The following is a 22,471-nucleotide window of genomic DNA, read 5'->3' on the forward strand; positions in this document are numbered from 1 at the left end:
GTACACGATTCACAGTGATAACTGATCACCAACCCCTCACTAGTATTTTCAAGCGTAAAACAAAATCGCCGCGGATGAAACGTTGGCTCTTGGAGATGCGGGAGTACAACTATGAAATTAAATACTTGAAGGGGAAAGATAACTTTGTAGCGGACCACCTCTCCCGCCCAGTAAGAATCAAAGTAAGACCACCCGAGACATCTTGGCTTGGCCTGGACAAACAAGCATTCATGACTAAACAGAGGGAAGAAACGGTCTGGGGATAATTGATTACTTACCTCCAAGGTGGGAGGATTCCCGGTAAACGACTACCCAAAACTACCCTTGATCAATTTGCCTTAGTGGAAGAACTCTTGTATTTTGTGCGAGAAAAGACTGACGGTAGCCTGCACTATAGCCTCTTAGTCCCTCGAGAGTTAACTAAACAAGCCATGCAACATGCCCATGAATTGTCAGGACACCTCGGTCAGAAGAAAACAATTAAGAAGGCCGAGGAAATGTTTTACTGGGCCAATCTCAAGGTGGATGTATGCAATTATGTCAAAGGATGTATAACTTGTCAAAGGTTTAAAGGAGAGTCAGGACTTCAACAACAATGGAAGGAGTTACAACCCGTGTCAAAACCATTGGAAAGGGTAGGAATCGATCTAACTGACATGGTTGCAGGGAATCACGGTTTCCGTTATGCCCTCACGGTAGTAGACCATTACAGTAGGTTTGTTTTGTAGGTTCTTCCCCCTTAAAACAAAACACACCACACACATCACACACGCACTGTTGCAGTACCTGGCAGACTACGGGACCCCCCGTGGCATCGTGCTGGACAACGGAGGAGAATTCACCAGCAGAGAGTTCCAGCAGTTCTGTCACAAGCACCACATCACCCTGTTCTACACGACTCCCTACCACCCCCAAGGCAACGGCATCACGGAAAGGATGCATCGGACCCTCAAGGCGGTCCTCTCCGCCCTCTGCCAGGGCCTCCCTCTTCGTTGGCCCCAACTACTTCAACCCTGCCAGATCTCCATGAATCAGGCGGCGCACACCTCCACGAGCCAACAGCCGTACTTCGCCTTCTTCTCTCGACATCCACCCAGGTTAGTGAGTGCGGCACTCCCGTCGGTCCACGGCGGAGACGAGGAGATGGCGGAGGCACACGCCTTTATCCGCAGTACCCACCAACGCATGTCCAGACATTACCGCCAAGTTGCCAATCGAAGGCGGGTCAACCAAGCGGTGGAGGTGGGCTCACTGGTATGGGTGAAGAGGGAAACCACAATACCGGGCACCTGCCGGAAGCTAAATCCCAGGTGGGATGGGGTTTACCGAGTGGTAGAAAAACATTTGGGTGGGAGTGTGTACGTGTTGGAAAACTTGTTTACAGGAAGAAAGGTGCAACGGGCTGCTGGACAAGTAAAACCCTACATAGGGGAAGAGGAGTGGCTGGTCGAGCCGCCTGACTGTACTTTTGAACCCGAGCCAGAAGACGAACAATTGCCACCGCGAGTGCGCAGACCCCCCCGGAGGTTGATTGAGGAGTGTTAATGCTGTATGCCTTAGGATGTATGGGTTTAGGCGTGAGAAAAGGACCTGCGTGTGTGAGCCGGGAGAATTGAGTCCGGGTTACTTCCCCCCCAATATTGTTTCTTTCATGTGTCTTATCAGAGCTATCAGGGATTAGCGTGGGAGTGGACCGGGATATTTTAATTCGGGAGTTCGGTGAGAAAGTCTAACTTGACAGCCAACACCATTCGGGGTCAGAGACGGTATTTCAGGACCTGTCGGGCGCTCCCCAGTTGCTGAGGAATGGGTGGGCAGTGCAAGGTTGCGTGTCTGGGTGAATGTTTGTGAGCGAGCGACAGGTAGGATGTTTGAGCACCTATTTCCAGGGGGTAACTCGGCAGCGAGAATGCTACGGGCGGACTAGTCTGTTCCCCAGCTTATGACCCCGGGGTGAGGTTGGCTGGGATATTCATGTCCACTCCCAAACTTTACCCAGTTCAGTCAGAGAAACGACCCCCAGGGGTACGTAGGGGCTAGTGGACCGACAGGTACCACGAGGGTGATTCAGAGGGATGTGTCAGCGCAGTCAGGGAAGGGAAGTCCCCTTGGTAGTAGGTTCTCCCCTCTCACACACCGTTTCCTTGGGTTCCTTCGTTTGTTTGTTGGAACATGTATGGGAGAAGGCAAGGTACCGACAAGCCGCGGAAAAAATCTATTTACCGGGGGAAGATTTCGTGTAATGCCGGGATGCGAAGGCAGGAGAAGAACTTTAGAAGTACAAGAACAAGACGTTATTATTAGTCATTATAGGTGATTACAAGTAGTTGTAAGTAGTTATAAGTCACTGTAAGGCCATCATAGATACGTAAGACTGTAGTAGGTATTCTTGATCACAACCCATAACAGAATACATTCCCCCCCCGTCAGACTACAATTACACCATATGGCGCAATACCACGCCAAGTATTTTCCCGCCCAGAGACATAGCGTCGGTCGCCCCTCCCTTTCCAGCCTTCCCCCCTACCAGCGCACGCACCTCGGAATTGTTACCAGCCCTTGCTTGTCAATCCCATATCAGTTAAAATCATCCACCCTTACATAGATTTTTTCCGCTGCTTTACATGAAATTTCGTCACCTTACACGTTAAGAGACCATACCCATATATAAATTACCCTAGTCTTCCCTTCATTTTGAATTAAAACGCGATAGATTATTAATCCGCTACTTGGCTCCCTTGTCCGTGCGACGGGGCCGCCGCAGGGCTGGTATAAAACGAGGGGAGCGTCGTTTCAGGGCATCTTCCGCCCACTCATCCTCCTTGCTACTCACAGGTATTGTACTCCGTGATTTTTCACTCCTCCATCCCATTTTACCCCCTAAAGTGCTCCCCCAGGGTTAATTACCGTCTCCCCTTTAGCCAATCTCATGTCTCTTAATTATCCTATAAATGCATTTCTGATTCCAGTAAATGAAATAAGCTTGATCCGCCCACTCATCCTCCTTGCTACTCACAGGTCGAGTGTCCCAGTCTCTGCCACACACACACACACACACACACACACCCCACACACCTACACGAACCAGTGTATCCATCCCGATGTGTTCCTTTAGTTGTTGATCTCAATAATTCTCGTCTTTCCGCAGTGGGAGCTGTAGGAGAGAGCCCTGTATGCGTTCTTGGAGCCATACCAGGAGTAGGAAACGGGGTGTCGAGTCCCCCTTACAAATCCCTACTGCACCCCCTATTGCGGGAAGTATTTTTAGGAGTATTTAGGCCAGTAATCTGTGCTTTACCTGTAGTGTAAGAAGTGTTTAGTGAAATAAGAGGCTGTATGTTTGTGTCTTTACGACAAAGATAGTTCTCGTCGTGTATGGGTTTTTTCCCGGAAATGTAACGTTCCCCCTCTCTGAGTCTCTTCCATACATCATATGTACCTGGTTTTTGCAATAATTGTACACCCGCCCAAGGGTAAAGATTTCGTGGAGAATCCTCAGCCTTATTCTGGTTACCATTGTGAGAGGAAAAAACTAGAAATCAGTCGTGTGTCCATTCGCCGATTTCCGTCAGTTTCGGGTAGATCGTGCCTTCAATGAGGAATTAATTGTAAACCGTGTCGTCAGGTATGCCAATGTATTGCCTTCTAAACTAAGTCACAGGAATAAATGTAAGCACTCCTTTATATAGGCCTTTATTTCTTGTCACTCCCCGTTGTGAGATTTGTCCGTCCGGCTGTGAGTTAAACTAACCATTTACCGCCCCGAGCCTGCCCCGCTCACCTCGCTCCCCTGCCCAAGGGATCAGAGAACTCGCTCTGGGTCATTTAAATCCCTCCTTAAATCCTTAGTCCTTTCTATACACATACTCTTAAGGTTCCCAGTGAGCTACCGGTGATATAGTTCACCGGTAGATCTCTGGGTGGTGGCAGCAAAACTACCCCCTGGGTGAGTCCCCCTTGTCTTCCTCAGATATCCATAGGTGAATTCCCTTTTTTTTTTTTTACAACATTTAGTGCCCCGAATTTCCGGGCACGACATTAACTGTTAAATATGATGCTATTTCGAATATTACCCACTTTATTTATATGCAACATATTATCAAAATTCCTTAAATATAGGCACTTACTGCAGAGTCAAGTGTCGTTTTATGTAACTGCAATGAAATAATTATAGGTATTTAAAAGGCCATAAATCGTTAGAGTATGATCTAACTTATCTGTGTGATATAACTTGTCTTTCGTGTTCTCTCAGAAGGCTTATGGACCTGATGGAGCGCCTCCTATTGTCCTTAGAAACTGTGATTCCGTGATGACACCCTGCCTGGTCAAACTCTTTCGTGTCTGAAATCAACATCTACCTTTCCTTCCTGATGGAAGTATGCCTTTGGAGATATGCCTAAGAATGACCGCTTCCAATCCCTCAAACTACCGCCCTATGGCTTTACTTTTCTGTTTATCTAAAGCTTTTGAATCAATCCTCAACCGTAAGATTCAAAAGCACCTTACCTCTAACCTTCTATCTGATCGCCAGTAAGGGTTCCGCAAGGCGTTTACTGGCGATCTTCTTAATCTCTTAACTGACTCTTGGTCATCCTTGGTCAAGCCTTCGATAGAGTCTGGCACAAGTCTTTGCTTTCTAAACTGCCCTCTTTCGAATTCTATCCTCTCTCTCTCTTTATCTCCAGTTTCCTTTCCGGCCGTTCTATCTTTGCGGTGGTAGACGGTCTATTCGTCTCATCAGCTCTCCTCCTCTTACTGATAGTCTTCTACTTTTTAAATTCCGTCGCGATGTTGCCTCTCTTACTATCTTCTATCGCTATTTTCACGCTGACTGCTCTTCTGAACTTGCACTGCATCTCCTTCCCTGCTTCACTCTACTCATGCTCATCCCTATACTGTCCAAAATCCTATGCAAGAGTTAACCAGCATCTTCACTCTTTAATTACTCACGCTGGTAAACACTGGAACAATCTTCCTTCATCTGTATTTCCTCCTGCCTACGACTTGAACTCTTTTAAGAGGAGTATCAGACACCTCTCCTCCTGAAATTGACATCTCTTTCGGCCCACCTCTCTTTGATTCTTTTTTTTGACCTGATGAGCGCCTGTTTGTCCTTATTGTTTCTTTTTTGTGAGCCTGCCTGGTCTCTTTGTTATAAAAAATATATATATATATATATATAAATATATATATATATATATATATATATATATATATATATATATATATATATATATATAAATATATATATATATATATATATATTTGAATCAATCCTATATTCAGCACTTCCACTCTAACCTTCTATTACCTTCATTCCTCGTAAGAGGGGGGTGTTGGCTGCTTAAATGCAACCTCTGGCGTGAAGTCTTTAGCTCATCAGGTGGCACAAGTTGGTATGCGCCCTGATTTATATTCAGAAAGCACCTGATTCCTGGCACAAGTGGTTTGTTGAGATGTTTTTCTGTCGGTTAAAGACAGTTCCTTGATATATATATATATATATATATATATATATATATATATATATATATATATATATATATATATATATATATATATATATATATATATATATATATATATATATATATATATATATATATATATATATATAGAGCTCATGATGGATGAATACCATTATAATACTACTACTACTACTTTTTTTTACAACAAATGAGGCAGCTTTAAGGGGCAACAAAAGGAAACAATAAAAAAAGCCCGCTACTCGCTGCTCTAAAAATAATCAAAGAGATGGCCTGAAAGAGGTCAATTTCGGGAGGAGTGTCCTGATACCCTTCTCTTGAAAGAGTTCAAGTAGGCAGGAGGAAATACAGATGAAGGAAGATTATTCCAGAGTTTACCAGCGTGAGGATGAAAGAGTGAAGATGTACGTTAAATCTTCCATAAGGGGTTTGGACAGTATAGGGATGAGCATGAGAGAAATCGTGAAGTTAAATATATATATATATATATATATATATATATATATATATATATATATATATATATATATATATATATATATATATATATATATTTCCGACTGCCCTGAGCGTGAGGACTTCTTTACCTTTCATTCCTCGTAAGAGGGTGGGGGCGTCAGGTTGGCTGCTTAAATGCAACTCTGGCGTGAAGTCTTTTAGCTCATCAGGTGGCATGGTTGGTATGCGCCTGATTTCTATTCAGAAAGCACGGGCTCGATTCCTGGCACAAGTGGTTTGTTGAGATGTTTTCTGTCGGTTAAAGACAGTTCCTTGATATATATATATATATATATATATATATATATATATATATATATATATATATATATATATATATATATATATATATATATATATATATATATATATATATATATATATATATATATATATATATATATATATATATATATATATATATATATATATATATATATATATATATATATATATATATATATATATATATATATATATATATATATATATATATATATATATATGAGCCACAGATACGTTCAAGCGTTGACAGATGTAATAAAACCATTATAATAATAATACTACTACTTTTTTTTTACAACAAAGGAGGCAGCTTAAGGGCACAACAAAAGGAAACAATAATAAAAAAAGCCCGCTACTCGCTGCTCCTAAAAAGAGAATCAAAAGAGGTGGCCGAAAGAGAGGTCAATTTCTGGAGGAGAGGTGTCCTGATACCCTTCTCTTGAAAGAGTTCAAGTCGTAGGCAGGAGGAAATACAGATGAAGGAAGATTAGTCCAGAGTTTACCAGCGTAAGGGATGAAAGAGTGAAGATGTACGTTAACTCTTCCATAAGGGGTTTTGACAGTATAGGGATGAGCATGAGTAGAAAGTCGTGTGCAGCATGGCCGCGGGAGGGGGAGGCAGTTAAAATAAGTTCAGAAGAGCAGTCAGCGTGGAAATATCAATCGAAGATAGAAAGAGAGGCAACATCGCGTCGGAATTTAAGAGGTAGAAGATTATCAGTAGGAGGAGGAGAGTTGATGAGACGAAGAGCCTTAGACTCCACTCTGTCCAGATGAGCTGTGTGAGTAGAGCCCCCCCACACGTGAGATGCATACTGCATAAGAGGGCGGAAAAGGCCCCTGTAAATGGATAGCAACTGCGCGGGGGAGAAGAACTGGCGGAGACGATACAGAACGCCCAACCTCGAGGAAGCTGATTTAGCGAGAGAGGAGATGTTAAGTTTCCAGTTGAGATTTTGAGTAAAGGATAGACCGAGGATGTTTAGTGTTGAAGATGGTGATAGCTGAGTGTTGTCGAAGAATAGGGGATAGGTGTTTGGAAGATTGTGTCGAGTTAATAGGTGGAGAAATTGATTTTTTGAGGCATTGAAGGACACAAGGTTCCTTCTGCCCTAATCGGAAATAATAGCAAGGTCTGAGGTTAAGCGTTCTGCAGCCTCCAGTCTGGAGTCGTGTACTTCCTGTTGAGAGGGTCTTCTATTGAAAGAAGTTGAATAATGCAGAGTGGAGTCGTCGGCGTATGAGTGGACAGGACAGTTTGTTATGGAAAGAAGATCATTGATGAATAACAGGAAAAGAGTGGGTGATAGGACAGAGCCCTGTGGAACACCACTGTTGATAGGTTTAGGGAAAGAACAGTGACCGTCTACCACCGCAGAGACAGAACGGCCGGAAAGGAAACTGGAGATAAAGGAACAGAGAGAGGGATAGACTCCGAAAAAGGGCAGTCTAGAAAGCAAAGACTAGTGCCAGACTCTATCGAAGGCTTTCGCATTGTCTAGCGCAACAGAAAAAGTTTCACCGAAACGGCTAAGAGAGGATGACCAAGAGTCAGTTAAGAGAGCAAGAAGATCGCCAGTAGAACGCCCCTTGCGGAACCCATACTGGCGATCAGATAGAAGGTTAGAAGTGGAAAGGTGTTTTTGAATCTTCCGGTTAAGGATTGATTCAAAAGCTTTAGATAGACAGGAAAGTAAAGCTATAGGGCGGTAGTTTGAGGGATTGGAACGGTCACCCTTCTCAGGCACAGGCTGTACAAAGGCATATTTCCAGCAGGAAGGAAAGGTAGATGTTGATAAGCAGATACGAAAGAATTTGACCAGGCAGGGTGTCAGCACGGAAGCACAGTTTTTAAGGACAATAGGAGGCACTCCATCAGGTCCATAAGCCTTCTGAGAGTTGAGACCGGAGGGGGCATAGAAAACATCATTTGGAAGAATCTTAATAACAGGCATAAAGGAGTCAGAGTGGGGATGAGTAGGAGGAATATGCCCAGAATCGTCCAAGGTGGAGTTCTTACAGAAAGTTTGAGCGAAGAGTTCAGCCTTAGAGACAGATGAGACGGCAGTGCTGCCGTCAGGGTTAAGGAGAGGAGCGAAAGAGGAATAAGTGAAATTGGAGGAGATATTTTTGGCTAGATGCCAGAAGTCACGGGAAGAATTAGAAGAAGCAAGGTGTTGACATTTTCTATTGATAAAAGAAGTTCAGGTAAGTCGGAGAATAGATTTGGCACGATTCCGGGCTGAAATGTAAAGGTCATAGTTAGTGGAAGTTCAAATGCTCTGGAACCTTTTGTGAGCTGCCTCTCTATCTTTAATAGCACGAGAACAAGCATGATTAAACCAGTGCTTTTTGGCATGAGGAGTAAAGAAAGAACGTGGAATGTATGCCTCCATTCCAGAGACAATCACCTCTGAGACGCGCTGGGCACACACAGAGGGGTCTATCTCCTGGAATCAGTAATCATTCCACGGGAAATTGGAAAAAGTACATCCTCAGGTCGTCCCACCGAGCTGAAGCAAAATGCCAGAAGCATCGCTTCTTCGGTAGGTCCAGACTCCAGAGGATGTACAGGAGCGATTGGACAGGAAACAGAAATAAGGTTATGATCAGAGGAGCCCAACGGAGAGAACAGTTTGACAGAGTAAGCAGAGAAATTAGTGGTAAGGAAGAGGTCTAGAATGTTGGGCCGGTCTCCAAGACGGTCCGGAATAGGTGTAGGGTGCAGAACCAGCTGCTCTAGGTCATTGAGGAGAGCAAAGTTGTAGGATTGTCCACCAGGCTGGTCAGTGAAAGAGGATGAAAGCCAAAGCTGGTGGTGAACATTGAAATATCCCAAGAAAGAGATTTCAGCGAAGGAAGAGTGAGTCAAGATGTGCTCCACTTTAGAATTCAAATAGTCAAAGAATTTTACATAGTTAGTAGAGTTAGGTGAGAGATAAACAGCATATATGTATTTAGTAATAGAATGATAATGAAGTCTTAGCCAGATGGTGGAAAATTCAGAAGAGTCAAGGTCGTGGGCACGAGAGCAAGTGATGTCGTTGCGCACGTAGGCGATTGGGTAGGCGGTGGCGTAGGTGGTAGCGTACTGGGCCCACAATCACCGCGTGATGGACGACGCGGGTTCGAATCCCCACGCTACCACTCGGATTTTTCAGTCACCGCCGAGTGGCTTAAAACTACCCACATGCTGTCCTGAAGACCATCCATCAACCCGGACTCTAGAGGAAGCCAACCAAGCGAATCAAGAACGAGTTCCGGGGGGCAGCATGAGCCAATGCAAGATGGCGCCACTGTAAACACTCGCCTGCGCCAGAACGGGCTGGGCCGACCATCAGGCCCCACCTGGAAGAAGCCTTGGGTCGACCATCAGGCCCCACCGGGAAGATGCCTACCGGCGCAATAGGCAATCAACGTAAAAAAAAAAAAAAAAAAAAAAAAAAAAAATCCAGCTTTGGATTGAAATTTAGGATATAGTAGGAGGGAACCGAGTAGAGGTTGCTGTCAGTAGCCTCAGAACCCTGTGTCTCGGTGAGGAAGAGAAGATGAGGTTTAGAGGAGCAGAGATGGTGTTTCACAGAATGAAAATTAGAACGAAGACCACGAATGTTGCAGAAATTGATAAGGAGGAGGTTCGAGGAGTTATCAGGACACCTCTCAAGTCGGCAGCCAGAAGGGGAGTCCTCCCTGGGGGAATGTATGGTCCCCACCCCCAGGCGGGGACTCCGAGGAAGTGTTGTTTTTCGCCATTTTGAATTTTGAATTTTGGGAAAAGGTGTGTGTGTTGTGTGAATGTAGCGTGGTGTATAAAGAGAGAGGAACTGTCTTTAGAGAGCATACTGAACTGCTCGCTGGTGTTGATGAGACAAAAGGGAAACGGTATGCGGGTGAAGTGTTTTTACCTCAGGGAACTAGACGTCCCTGCCCTGCATAGTCTCAGGTCACTCTTGGACAAGGTGTAATACCTGATCTGTCTCCCGTGCCAGGGTCACGGTGAAGCCTCTGGGCAGCAGCAGTGGTGGATTGGACTGCAATCAGAGGATCTCTTTATAGGACAATGGCTGGAGTTCCAGGGTCCTAGTCAGCTGGACCGTGCCTAATTATTTAGGCCTGCGGTGTAGATGAGTGTGGCGACCTCTACACTAAAAAGCCTCCCTGGGAACCAGTTGTCGGTGTGAGCTCCCCGTCCCTCCCTCTATCGACGGTACTCCCATCCCTATTCTGCACAACAGCTGGTTCTTGTTTTCTCCTGAAAGAGATGTCTTCCGTGGACCATTTGAGGTTGTACCTCCCGGCTTCTAGGTGGAGTTTCTGGGGATTTTTCTTATACTCAAGGAATATTTCAGCTTTTTGGTCTCTCAGGAAGGGCGTCTGATACTTTCTAGAGTTGGTGGAGAACACCTGGTGACAGGTGCCACTGGCCAGGCCTCGAAAGGGTCGCAGAGTTGGGTTAGACGTTTCGGAAAGTGGGAACGAATTGCTGGTTCCCTTCCTTCCTTGCCAGCTCTGCTCTGTGTGACTACGCCGGCCCCGTTTTATGGGACAAAACTTCGAGGACAATAGCTGAAAAGCGCCGGGTTGTAAAAGTCTCTCTCGTGACCGAGGCTCAGGACAAGCGATTGGTCTTTGAGGCGTTTTCAAAACCCTGTGGGAGCGAACTCCCAGTGTTGGAGGCATCTAACACAGCAGTATTTAGTTTCCACGCACAATTTTTATTGAACTCAATTTATTGTCACACTTTTTCGAAAGCACTTCTAATATTTGCCCAAACTGTAAACTCGCTTAAATTTCTAACTATGTCTTCGACCCTTAAGTGTGACGTCTGTCCCGGACGATTTGCAGCTCAGTTCTTCCAGCTGAGTAAAACTTGCCGCCTCTGCGTTCAAAGATTACAACTTCAGACGGCTGTGACTGAATGGAAAGTCAAACATAATGGTCTTGAAAAGAAATTCGAAGCCCTTCAGGAATTTGTTTCAAATAATGTGGCAGTGACTTCACCATCGATGGTGGAGAGGCCCTCCACCGAGACAGTGCCCTCTCCAGACGAATCTCCTGCTTCACGGGAGGACGTGTTACCTGCCTCACAGGTTGACTCCCAGCCTGCCTCACAGGCTAACCCCCAGCCTGCCTCATAGGCTAACCCCCAGCCTGCCTCACAGGCTAACCCCCAGCCTGCCTCACAGGACAACCGCCAACCTGCCTCACAGGCTGACCCCCAGCCTACTTCACAGGCTAACCCCCAGCCTGCTTCACGGGCTAACTCCCATCCTGCCTCACAGGACACCTTCCAGCCTGCCCCACTTAACGCTTCTCTTCCTGCATCACAGGGTGTCGGGTTCCAACCTGTAAGGAATGAAGCCAAACCGAAGCAGGCAACCAAGGATTTACTGACCCCCACTACCTTCAATAGGTTCCGGGTGCTGGCAGACATCATGGAGGATCAGTTTGAGACTCGCCTAGTTGGGGACTCTATGGTGCGTGGCCAGCTGGTTGAGTTCTGTGGTCGTTCATCAAACGGCCGCAGAAAACGTTACTGCTATCCAGGTGCCAGGCTGGACGACATCACCGCAGCGTGCGATGATGTCACGAGAAATGCCGACCGTAACACCCTCTTTGTCATTCACTCGGGGACAAATGACATAAAGACAACCCGTTCTGAGGAACTGCTTGAGAAATACCGCCGCATCATCAAACAGTATAAACGTAAAACGGATGCCAGTAACATCATAATCTCAGGAATCCTCCCGAGAGTAGGTGCCGAATCTAGCTTTTACAGTAAGGCCTTCAGCACAAACAACAGACTTCAGTCCCTTTGCTCACAAGAAAACGTCCAGTTCGCTAACTTGTGGAACAGTTTTTACTACGCTTCAGACTTGTTCCTTGCTGATGGCATCCACCTAAACCCTGTTGGAGTAGCCCGTTTTGGGAGGCTGCTCTGTGACCAAGTGGCTCTTCGAAAGCCAAAAAACGCGGAGGCGAGAACACCAGCAGCTCCACCGCAAAACCCCCGACTCGAATCAAATTAAAGCTTGCTATGTAAACGCTCGTAGCCTACGTAACAAATTTGAAGACTTAGAAGTCCTCGCAGCTACAAATCATTGCCACATCATCGGAGTCACAGAATCTTAGATAGACACTTCAAATAGGGATTTCATTGCGGAATATAGATTACCGGGTTATACCATCTTTAGTCATGAAAGAGAGAACAGACAGGGTGGAGGCGTTATCTTTTATATCCACAACTCTCTCCAACCAGTATCCGTGAAAACAGATATTATAACCAATGTAGACACGGTCTTCATTGAAATTAAAAATAAATCAAGTAAAACAGTAATTGGACTTATCTACAGACCGCCAAGGCAGACTCTTGATATCGACCACGCATTAAGTGAATTATTATTAGAAACAAGTAGCAGTTGCGAGGCAGTAATTGTTGGGGACTTTAACTTGCCAGTGAAAAGATGGGGTGAACCGTTGAACTGTCATACAGGGCTCGACCTGTACACAAATTTACTAGACAGTGATTTACATCAACACGTTCAAGAACCGACTCGGGAAAATAATATACTTGACCTTATCTTTTCAACGACAGCTGATCTAGTTAACGAAGTAAATGTTGGTCCAATTTTTAGTTCTAGCGATCACCGAACAATCACATTCATCATCAATATAAAAGAAAGTAAAGTAACTCCTAGTAAAGAAAAGGGGCTTAATTATCAGAGAGCGAATTTCGCAAGACTCCGATCAATTCTAAATAATTCTGACTGGACTGAAATCTCGGCGGAAACAGATATTGATAAATCCTGGGGGGCCTTCACCGCAATATTGAACAATGCCATAAGCATATGCGTACCCTATCGTAACAGACGTTCAGTTTTTGAGAAGAAACCCAAATGGTGGAATAACGAAATTCAAAATAGCCTATGTCTTAAAAAACGCGTATACATTAGATATATGTCAACTCAGAGTGAGGCTGACAAACTAGAGTTGGACAGAATTCGCCGCGAAACCAAGAAATTAATAAAACGAAGCAAGAAAAGTCTTGAAGAATATATCGCGGAAACGAGTAAATCTAATCCTAATTTTTTTTATCTATGTAAATAATAAAAAAATCACTCACTTGTGGTACCGGACTGCTTGATAATGATAATGGTAACCACACGAACGATGAAAATGAAATGGCTACAATCCTAAATAACTTTTTCGCATCCGTATTTTTATTTTATTTTTTTTATTTTTATTTTTATTTTTTTTTACATTCCTGCTTATTGCGCCGGTAGTCATGTTCCCGGTGGGGCCTGATGGTCGGCCCAAGGCTTCTTCCAGGTGGGGCTGATGGTCGGCCCAAGGCTTCTTCCAGGTGGGGCCTGATGGTCGGCCCAGCCCGTTCTGGCGCAGGCGAGTGTTTATAGTGACGCCATCTTGCATTTACCGACGAAGATTGTTTATCACCTCAACCGCCGGAGGTTAGAAGGACCGAAAATATGTTTAGTGGCGTGCTCATCGTCGAAAGTGACATTTTACGCACAATTGAAAAAATTACAGTAAGCAATGCTCCTGGTTCAGACAAAATTACCCCTAGGGTCTTAAAAGAAATCAAACATCAAATTTGTTAACCGCTCTCCATCATTTTCAATAAATCGTTAACAGCTGGAAAAGTTTCGTCGGATTGGAAACTTGCAAATGTCACACCAATTTTCAAAAAGGGGGACAAATCTCATCCAGAAAATTATCGACCAATTAGCCTGACATCGATTGTTTGTAAGTTAATGGAGAATATCATTCGCGACAATATGGTGAAATTCTTCGAAGAAAATAATATGATAAATAATTTGCAACATGGCTTCCGTAGTAAACGTTCGTGTTTAACTAACTGACTTGATTTTTTTCATTATATTTTGGAGGTGTTCGATGAAAGCAGATCAATAGATATCATATATCTGTATTTTCAAAAGGCATTTGATAAGGTCCCCCACCAACGATTGCTCAGCAAACTATTGGCGCACGGTATCTCGGGTAACATTCACAATTGGCTTGTGGACTGGCTCTCTGAGCGGAAACAGAGAGTAGTTTTAAACGGTGTTACATCTAACTGGCTCGATGTCAGAAGCGGCGTACCTCAAGGATCAGTGCTTGGTCCCAAGCTCTTCTTAATCTATGTTAATGATATCGATGGTGGGCTCACTTGCAAAGTATCAAAATTTGCTGATGACACAAAAATTGCTAGTAAAGTAACTGCGACACTCGACGAAGAAGCTTTACAATCAGATATATAAATCGACTTGCACGTTCCGCCAATCAATGGCAAATGAAATTTAACGTTGACTAATGTAAAGTGTTGCACATCGGAAAAAATAACAATCGCGTTCGGTACGTAATGAATTGAAAACAACTTTCTGCAGTAAGTAAAGAAAAGGATCTTGGAATCACTATATCAAGCGATTTAAAGCCCGGTCAGCATTGCTCAGACGTAGTTAAAACTGAAAACAAATTGGTTGGCTTCATCGAACGAGTCTTTAATAATAAATCGGAAAAAAGTAATATTAAAATTATAATTCGTTGGTTCGACCCCGTCTAGAGTAGTGTGTACAGTTTTGGTCTCCCTACTACAGAAAAGACATAGACAAGTTGGAACGGGTTTAACGAAGAGTAACAAAGATTTTTTTTTTTTTTTTTTTTTTTTTTTTACATTGCTGCCTATTGCGCCGGTAGGCTACTTCCCGGTGGATCCTGATGGTCGGTCCAAGGCTGAATTCCGGTGGGTCCTGATGGTCGGCCCAGCCCGTTCTGGCGCAGGCGAGTGTTTATAGTGGCGCCATCTTGCATTGGCTCATGCTGCCCTCCCAGAGCTAATTTTTGATCGTTGAATCTAGAGTCCGGGTTGATAAGTGGTCTTCTGGACAGCATGTGGGTAGTTTTAAGCCAATCGGCGGCGGCTGAAAAATCCCAGCTTGGTGGCACCGGGCGGGGATTGAACTCGCGTCCTCCTGAACACGAGGCCGTTACATTGACGACTCAGCCACCGCCTCCCCCATTTCCAGGTTGAGAAATTTATCATATGAACAAAGGTTTAAAGAATTAAATTTATTCAGCCTATCAAAACGAGGAATGCGGGGCGATCTAATAGAAGTGTTTAAAATGTTTAAAGGATTCAGTGATATTAATGCCGAAGATTACGTTACAATTGATCGATCAAATAGAACAAGAAGAAATCACAATTTGAAGATAAGTGGTAAAAGATTATCGTTGCACGAAGCTAAACAGCTCTTCTTCAATCGTGTTGTTAATATTTGGAACTCTCTACCCTGTGATGTCGTTGATAGTACAACAGTTACGGCCTTCAAGAATAGATTAGACAAGTGTTTTGAATCCAACCAGCAACTAAGACATTGCTCATTGTCGTAATAACGTTAAGTTCTTTAGAATACTGGTGCTTTTATCGCCCGGTTAGTGGTAGCAGTAATGGTAGTTCTTTCCTCTTTCCTACATAATATCCATGCAATTTTTCCATCTCTGCATGTTTTTTTTTCCTTTCCTGCCAGCTTTGGCTGGAGGGATGGGGGGGTGGGGAGGAGCCTTCGCCTTTGCTGTCCTTCATCTTCCACCTTTGATTAGATAGTTAGTGTAGCTTGTCACAAACAGCCTCGTAAGGACCAGCAGGTCTGCTGTTGTTTGTTCTATTTTTGTGTTACTTTGTGTGACATGGGAAGGGTCTTTGAAGTGCTTCAGCACCCCCCTCGCTTCCCATATATCCACACCGGGAGTAGCTCACGCCAGTTCGGTAGGTGCCTTCCTAACCCCTTCTCCTCCTTCTACTACTGCTACTACTACTACTACTACTACTGATGCTGCTGCTGCTGCTCATTGCTATTACTACTTCTATTAGACTTTTACTAATACTCCTGCTCCTTCTATTACTACTACTACTACTACTCCTACTACTGCTACTACTACTACTGCTGCTGCTGCTATTATTATCATTACTACTACCACTACTATTACTTTAACTAATACTATTTGAATTCTAAAGTGGAGCACATCTTGACCCACTTTCCCTTCGCTGAAATCTCCATCCTAGGAGATTTCAATGTTCACCACCAGCTTTAGCTTTCATCCTCTTTCACTGACCATCCTGGTGAACAAGCCTACAACTTTGCTATCCTCAACGACCTAGAGCAGTTGGTCCAGCACCCTACACGTATTCCCGACCGTCTTGGAGATCGGCCCAACATTCTAGACCTCTTCCTTACCTCAAACCCCTCTGCTTATTCTGTTAAACTGTTCTCTCCGTTGGGCTCCTCCGATCACAATCTTATTTCTGCATCCTGTCCTATCGCTCCTGTACACCCTCTGGACCCACCGAAGAGGCGATGCTTCTGGCATTTTGCTTCAGCTCGGTGGGACGACCTGAGGGTGTACTTTTCCGATTTCCCGTGGAATGATTATTGCTTCCAGGATAGAGACCCCTCTGTGTGTGCTCAGCGCATCACAGAGGTGATTGTCTCTGGAATGGAGGCATACATTCCTCGTTCTTTCTCTCCTCACGCTAAAAAGCCTTGGTTTAATTACGCTTGTTCTCGTGCTGTCAATGATAGAGAGGTAGCTCACAAAAGGTACCAGAGCCTTCAAACTAATGCTAATTATGAACTTTACATTTCTGCCCGAAATCGTGCCAAATCTATTCTCCGACTAACCAAAAATTCTTTCATTAATAGAAAATGTCAAAACCTTGCTTTCTCTAACTCTTCCCGTGACTTCTGGCATCTAGCCAAAAACATCTCCTCCAACTTCACTTCTTCATCTTTCCCTCCACTCCTCAGTCCTGACGGCAACACTGCCGTCTCATCTATCTCTAAGGCTGAACTCTTCTCTCAAACTTTTCTAAAACTCCACTCTGGACGATTCTGGGCATATTCCTCCTACTCATCCCCCCTCTGACTCCTTTATGCCTGTTTTAAAGATTCTTCAAAATGATGTTTTCTATGCCCTCTCTGGCCTCAGTCCTCAGAGGGCTTATGGACCTGATAGAGTGCCTCCTATTGTCCTTAAAAACTGTGCCTCCGTGCTGTCACCCTGCCTGGTCAAACTCTTTCGCCTCTGCCTGTCAACATCTACCTTTCCTTCTTGCTGGAAGCATGCCTTCATACAGCCTGTGCCTAAGAAGGGTGACCGCTCCAATCCCTCAAACTACCGTCGTATAGCTTTACTTTCTTGTCTATCTAAAGCTTTTGAATCAATCCTTAACCGGAAGATTCAAAAGCACCTTTCCACTTCTGACCTTCTATCTGATCGCCAGTATGGGTTCCGCAAGGGGCGTTCTACTGGTGATCTCTTAGCCTTCTTAACTGACTCTTGGTCATCCTCTCTTAGCCGTTTCGGTGAAACTTTTTCTATTGCGCTGGACATATCAAAAGTTTTTGATAGGGTCTGGCACAAATCTTTGCTTTCTAAACTACCCTCCTACGGTTTCTATCCTTCTCTCTGTACCTTTATCTCCAGTTTCCTTTCTGACCGTTCTATTTCTGCCGTGGTAGACGGTCACTGTTCTTCCCCTAAATCTATTAACAGTGGTGTCCCACAGGGTTCTGTCCTATCTCCCACTCTTTTTCTGTTGTTCATTGATGATCTTCTTTCCAAAACGAACTGTCCTATCCATTCCTACGCCGATGATTCCACTCTGCATTACTCAACTTCTTTTAATAGAAGACCTACCCTTCAGGAACTTAACGACTCAAGGCTGGAGGCTGCAAAACGCTTAGCCTCAGACCTTACTATTATTTCCGATTGGGGCAAGAAGAACCTGGTGTCCTTCAACGCCTCAAAAACACAGTTTCTCCACCTATCCACTCGACACAATCTTCCAAACAACTATCCCCTATTCTTTGACAACACACAGCTATCACCTTCCTCAACACTAAACATCCTCGGAAGCTTCATATATCATCTCTTACTAAATCAGCTTCCTCGAGGCTGGGCGTTCTGTACCGTCTCCGCCAGTTCTTCTCCCCTGCACAGTTGCTGTCCATATACAGGGGCCTTGTCCGCCCTCGTATGGAGTATGCATCTCATGTGTGGGGGGGCTCCACTCACACAGCTCTTCTGGACAGAGTGTAGGCTAAGGCTCTTCGTCTCATCAGCTCTCCTCCTCATACTGATAGTCTTCTATCTCTTAAATTCCGCCGCAATGTTGCCTCTCTTTCTATCTTCTATCGATATTTCCACGCTGACTGCTCTTCTGAACTTGCTAACTGCATGCCTCCCCCCCTCCCGCGGCCCCGCTGCACTCGACTTTCTACTCATGCTCATCCCTATACTGTCCAAACCCCTTATGCAAGAGTTAACCAGCATCTTCACTCTTTCTTCTCTCACGCTGGTAAACTCTGGAACAATCTTCCTTCATCTGTATTTCCTCCTGCCTACGACTTAAACTCTTTCAAGAGGAGGGTATCAGGACACCTCTCCTCCTGTATTTGATCTTCCTTTCGGGCACCTCTTTTGTTTTACTTTAGGAGCAGCGAGTAGCGGGCTTTTTTTTTTATTATTGTTTTCTTTTTGTGTGTGCTCTTGAGCTGCCTTCTTTGTTGTTAAAAAAAAAAAAAAAACTCCTGCTCCTTCAATTACTACTACTATTCGTCCGCCAAACGTGTGTGTGTATATATATATATATATATATATATATATATATATATATATATATATATATATATATATATATATATATATATATATATATATATATATATATATATATATATATATATATTTTATCAAAACACCATCACAGTTTGCTATGCAAAGTTCGCAATCGTTTTCTGTTGTACACACAGTGTTAACATTTAGTTCAACAATGAACAGGGAAGTATCTCGCCACATTCAGCACCCACAGACTGGTAAGAGTAAGTGCTTATCAGCAAGATTCCCGCCAGATCGCCGCTACCTTGCAACGCCTGCGGGACACATCGCCACCGCGTGTTACGGGCGATGACACTGAAAACTCTACGGACCCGGCCGCTGTGCTGACATTACTCCGCGGCTCCCGGGACGGACAGAGCGAGGCCACCAGCACGCGCGGTGACCCCTGCTATGCACTGATCTCCCCTGCAGTCTGTCTCTCAGTGTGACGGACAAGACGACGGCCGAGGCGGCAGCACGCGCCGTGACCCTTGTTCATGCCTTGCCTTCGCTGCTGAGTGCTGAGGTTATCCCACAGCGACCATGCTGTCAACTCGCCCATCACGAGCCACGGTCACAGCGCGTGCTTACGTCCGATCCTTTCCTTTGCCGCTTCTGCCAAGGCTGTGTACCCCATCACTATATTAGAACCGTGTCGGCAGGAGGAGTAATGGGCACGCCGCGCCTCTCATTCCTCGTGCCAGGATGACTTCTTCCTTCCCTCGCGGCCACTAACTCCGGCCCGTCCGCCACGTCTGACTCTGCTTCCACCGCGTCCCTTCCCCGAGTTCTTGACTACAATGGAGGGAAACTTATCAGCCACGTAAGGGACGGAGAACGAGAGCTGAGGCAGGCAAGCAAGGATTCGGGTTAACTGACTGACTGAATTAAACTAATTAATGGCTTACGAAACACACACACACACACACACACACACACACACACACATACAATTATGTCAAGAAATACAACTTCAGCACAAAACCGTAGACGCTCGGAGTGTGTTAAGGGAAGAGATTGCAGCAGTGCCCACAACCTTAAAAGAAAGGCTGGACAAGTGTAGATATGAAGACAGGACGCTACAAGCATAACCCAGGACCTCTGCACTACAACTAAGGAAATCCAACTAAGTAAATACATGCACATTGGAATGCTTTACCAAAGAGGGGTCAAATATATATAGAAACTACGGAAAATCGATGTTAGAATATAATAAAATACGACATAAATTTGACTCAATCGTGCAAAAAATAGTTGTCAAGTCTATGCAGAAATTACAGGAAATCGATGTTAGAATGTAATGATATACGATACATATAAATCTAACTCAACGGTGTAAAAAATAGGTGTCAAATGTATACATAAATTACAGGAAAATCTACGTTAGAATGTAATAAGATACGAGACATACAAAGATTCATTGCTGTAAAAGTAGGTGTCAAATGTATACAGAGATTATAGGAAAATCTACGTAAGAATGCAATAGAATACGAGACATACAAAGAATCAATGGTGCAAAAATACTGAAGTCTGACTCAGCTACGAAGTTCGTTTGGGGGGAGTGACGCGCGGGTATATCCTCACCACAGCTCTGCCAAACCTACCCTTGAAGGTGGAAACACAGGTCGATGTTGCCAGACGTGTCCATCCCTCACATCAGCTATTTCCATATGCAGAAAAGGAGATCATTCGGGTTTTCATGAGTGTTTTTCAGGTTCACGGTACAGAAGAAGGGTCACACTGCCACCAGGGTCATAAAACTACCCCTGAATATGTCTAGAATTCCTGTGAAAGCCTTATCAAATATGTGTGTTTGTGCACGGAAATGTTTAAGAACATGACTAATGGTGTTGTTGATCAGTGTTAACTGGCAACGTCGAAGGAGCAACGTTGTCATGTGTTAAGGAATTTGTACAGTTTATTGCTATTATCCTGAACCGCAACACACTCAAAGCACTATTTAGCCTTATTTGATATATACATAATATTTAACGCACAACTTTTAATAGTGAATATCTGACATCTGAGTGAGTGACGTATTGGGGGTGGGTGATGTGGCAACGCTGGGGGGAGGCGCGGGACCCCACCCAAACGGACTTCATAGTTGAGGTCCGTATTCTCCGACGCTTCAGACTCTCACATTAACTATTTTCAAGGGCCCAAAAAGGAAATCAGTCGGGTTCACATGAGTAGTATTTTAGGTTCACGGTACAGAGAAAGAGTCAGACTACCACCACGGCTATAACACTACCCCTTGAAATGCCCACAACTCCTATGAAAACCATGACAAATGAATGTGCCTGGGGGCCGAAATGCTTGAGAATACGGCCTGAGTCAGACTATACAAGGCCTATACATGTGTTTGGCGGCCGACCTGCAGCCGATGGTCTCCAGGGTCACGGTCAGCGCCTCGCCCCCAGCTGGTCTTCCAGGTAGATGTCGTATTCCTGCCTGATCTTCGCGTCCCTCGGCCCCCACTTGTCGGAGGCGGCGAAGGCGTTGGTGAGGGCGTGCATCAGTTGCCCCGACGCCCTGTACCTGCGGACCACCTCCACCAGGAACAGCACGGGCAACAGCAACACCGGCGCCACGGACATCACCACGCCCACCGCTGCCAGGGAGGGACGCGTGGGGCTAGAGAGTGACTTTGTGGTGAAAAAAAGGTTTAGATGTGATGTTGTAGGCTACTCTCTCTCTCTCTTTCTCTCTTTCTCTCACTTCTCTCACTTCTCTCACTTCTCTCTCTCTCTCTCTCTCTCTCTCTCTCTCTCTCTCTCTCTCTCTCTCTCTCTCTCTCTCTCTCTCTCTCTCTCTCTCTCTCTCTCTCTCTCTCTCTCTCTCTCTCTCTCTCTCTCTCTCTCTCTCTCTCTCTCTCTCTCTCTCTCTCTTTTTTTTAACTGACGAAACTATTGTACACAACATATTTGTATTTTGCCGACGACACTTAATGCGATCGTTCGAGTAGCATATGTTCCACTGTGCACTTTTCAGGGCTTAAAATGTCACTTTTTCTTGTGCATTATTTCAAAAGCCCTTTACACTTGTTCACTGTGTATTTAGCATCACTAGTGGTGTGGGGCATGTTCTTCGCCACCTGTGAGCAGCCACTTTTACCTGCTGGGTGGACATATCCCTCACTGTTGGCCCTGCCGCCGTGAACGTGTTCCACAGGCGGGACACCCTGGAGGTGAAGGTCCGCTGGTGCTGGCTGGCGCGTGACCTCGGCACCCCGACCTGCTCGTGGCTGGAGAGTACCGTTCTCGTATCTCTCACAGCCTCTCGCGGGGGGAGCCTCAGTCTCGCCAGGTGTGGTACTCCTTGTACCTGGGCTTTGTGGAACACCACCAGCGCAGCGACGTCACGGCGGTGCTCCAGAGTGTCTAGATGTATAATATCCTGAGGGGGCGGCTGGGGGTTGTTCTCCTGTAACAGTCGCTGCACCCGTCGCTCCACCTTGTCCAGTCTCTGCAGGTGTGTTGCAGCGCTGGACATCCAGGTCAGAGCCCCGTACTCCAGGTAGGATCTTA

The 22,471-nt window shown here is 45.0% G+C and overlaps 1 protein-coding gene across 1 annotated transcript; it reads left to right on the top strand.

Moving 5' to 3' along the window:
- Positions 1–438: 438 nt before the first annotated feature.
- LOC126994850 (uncharacterized protein K02A2.6-like) lies at positions 439–3,980 on the top strand. Its single transcript, XM_050854116.1, has 3 exons — positions 439–465; positions 784–1,310; positions 3,971–3,980. Exons 1-3 carry the CDS (start codon positions 439–441, stop codon positions 3,978–3,980), a joined length of 564 nt encoding a protein of 187 aa, XP_050710073.1.
- Positions 3,981–22,471: the final 18,491 nt, after the last annotated feature.

This window comes from Eriocheir sinensis, unplaced genomic scaffold (assembly GCF_024679095.1).
Source record: "Eriocheir sinensis breed Jianghai 21 unplaced genomic scaffold, ASM2467909v1 Scaffold895, whole genome shotgun sequence".
In the NCBI taxonomy this organism is placed as follows: domain Eukaryota; kingdom Metazoa; phylum Arthropoda; class Malacostraca; order Decapoda; family Varunidae; genus Eriocheir; species Eriocheir sinensis.

Coding starts and splice junctions, on each gene's coding strand:
- LOC126994850 (XM_050854116.1), top strand. CDS start 439: ATGCCCATGAATTGTCAGGACACCTCG. Junction 466..783: donor TGAATTGTCAGGACACCTCG/GTCAGAAGAAAA, acceptor GCACTGTTGCAG/TACCTGGCAGACTACGGGAC.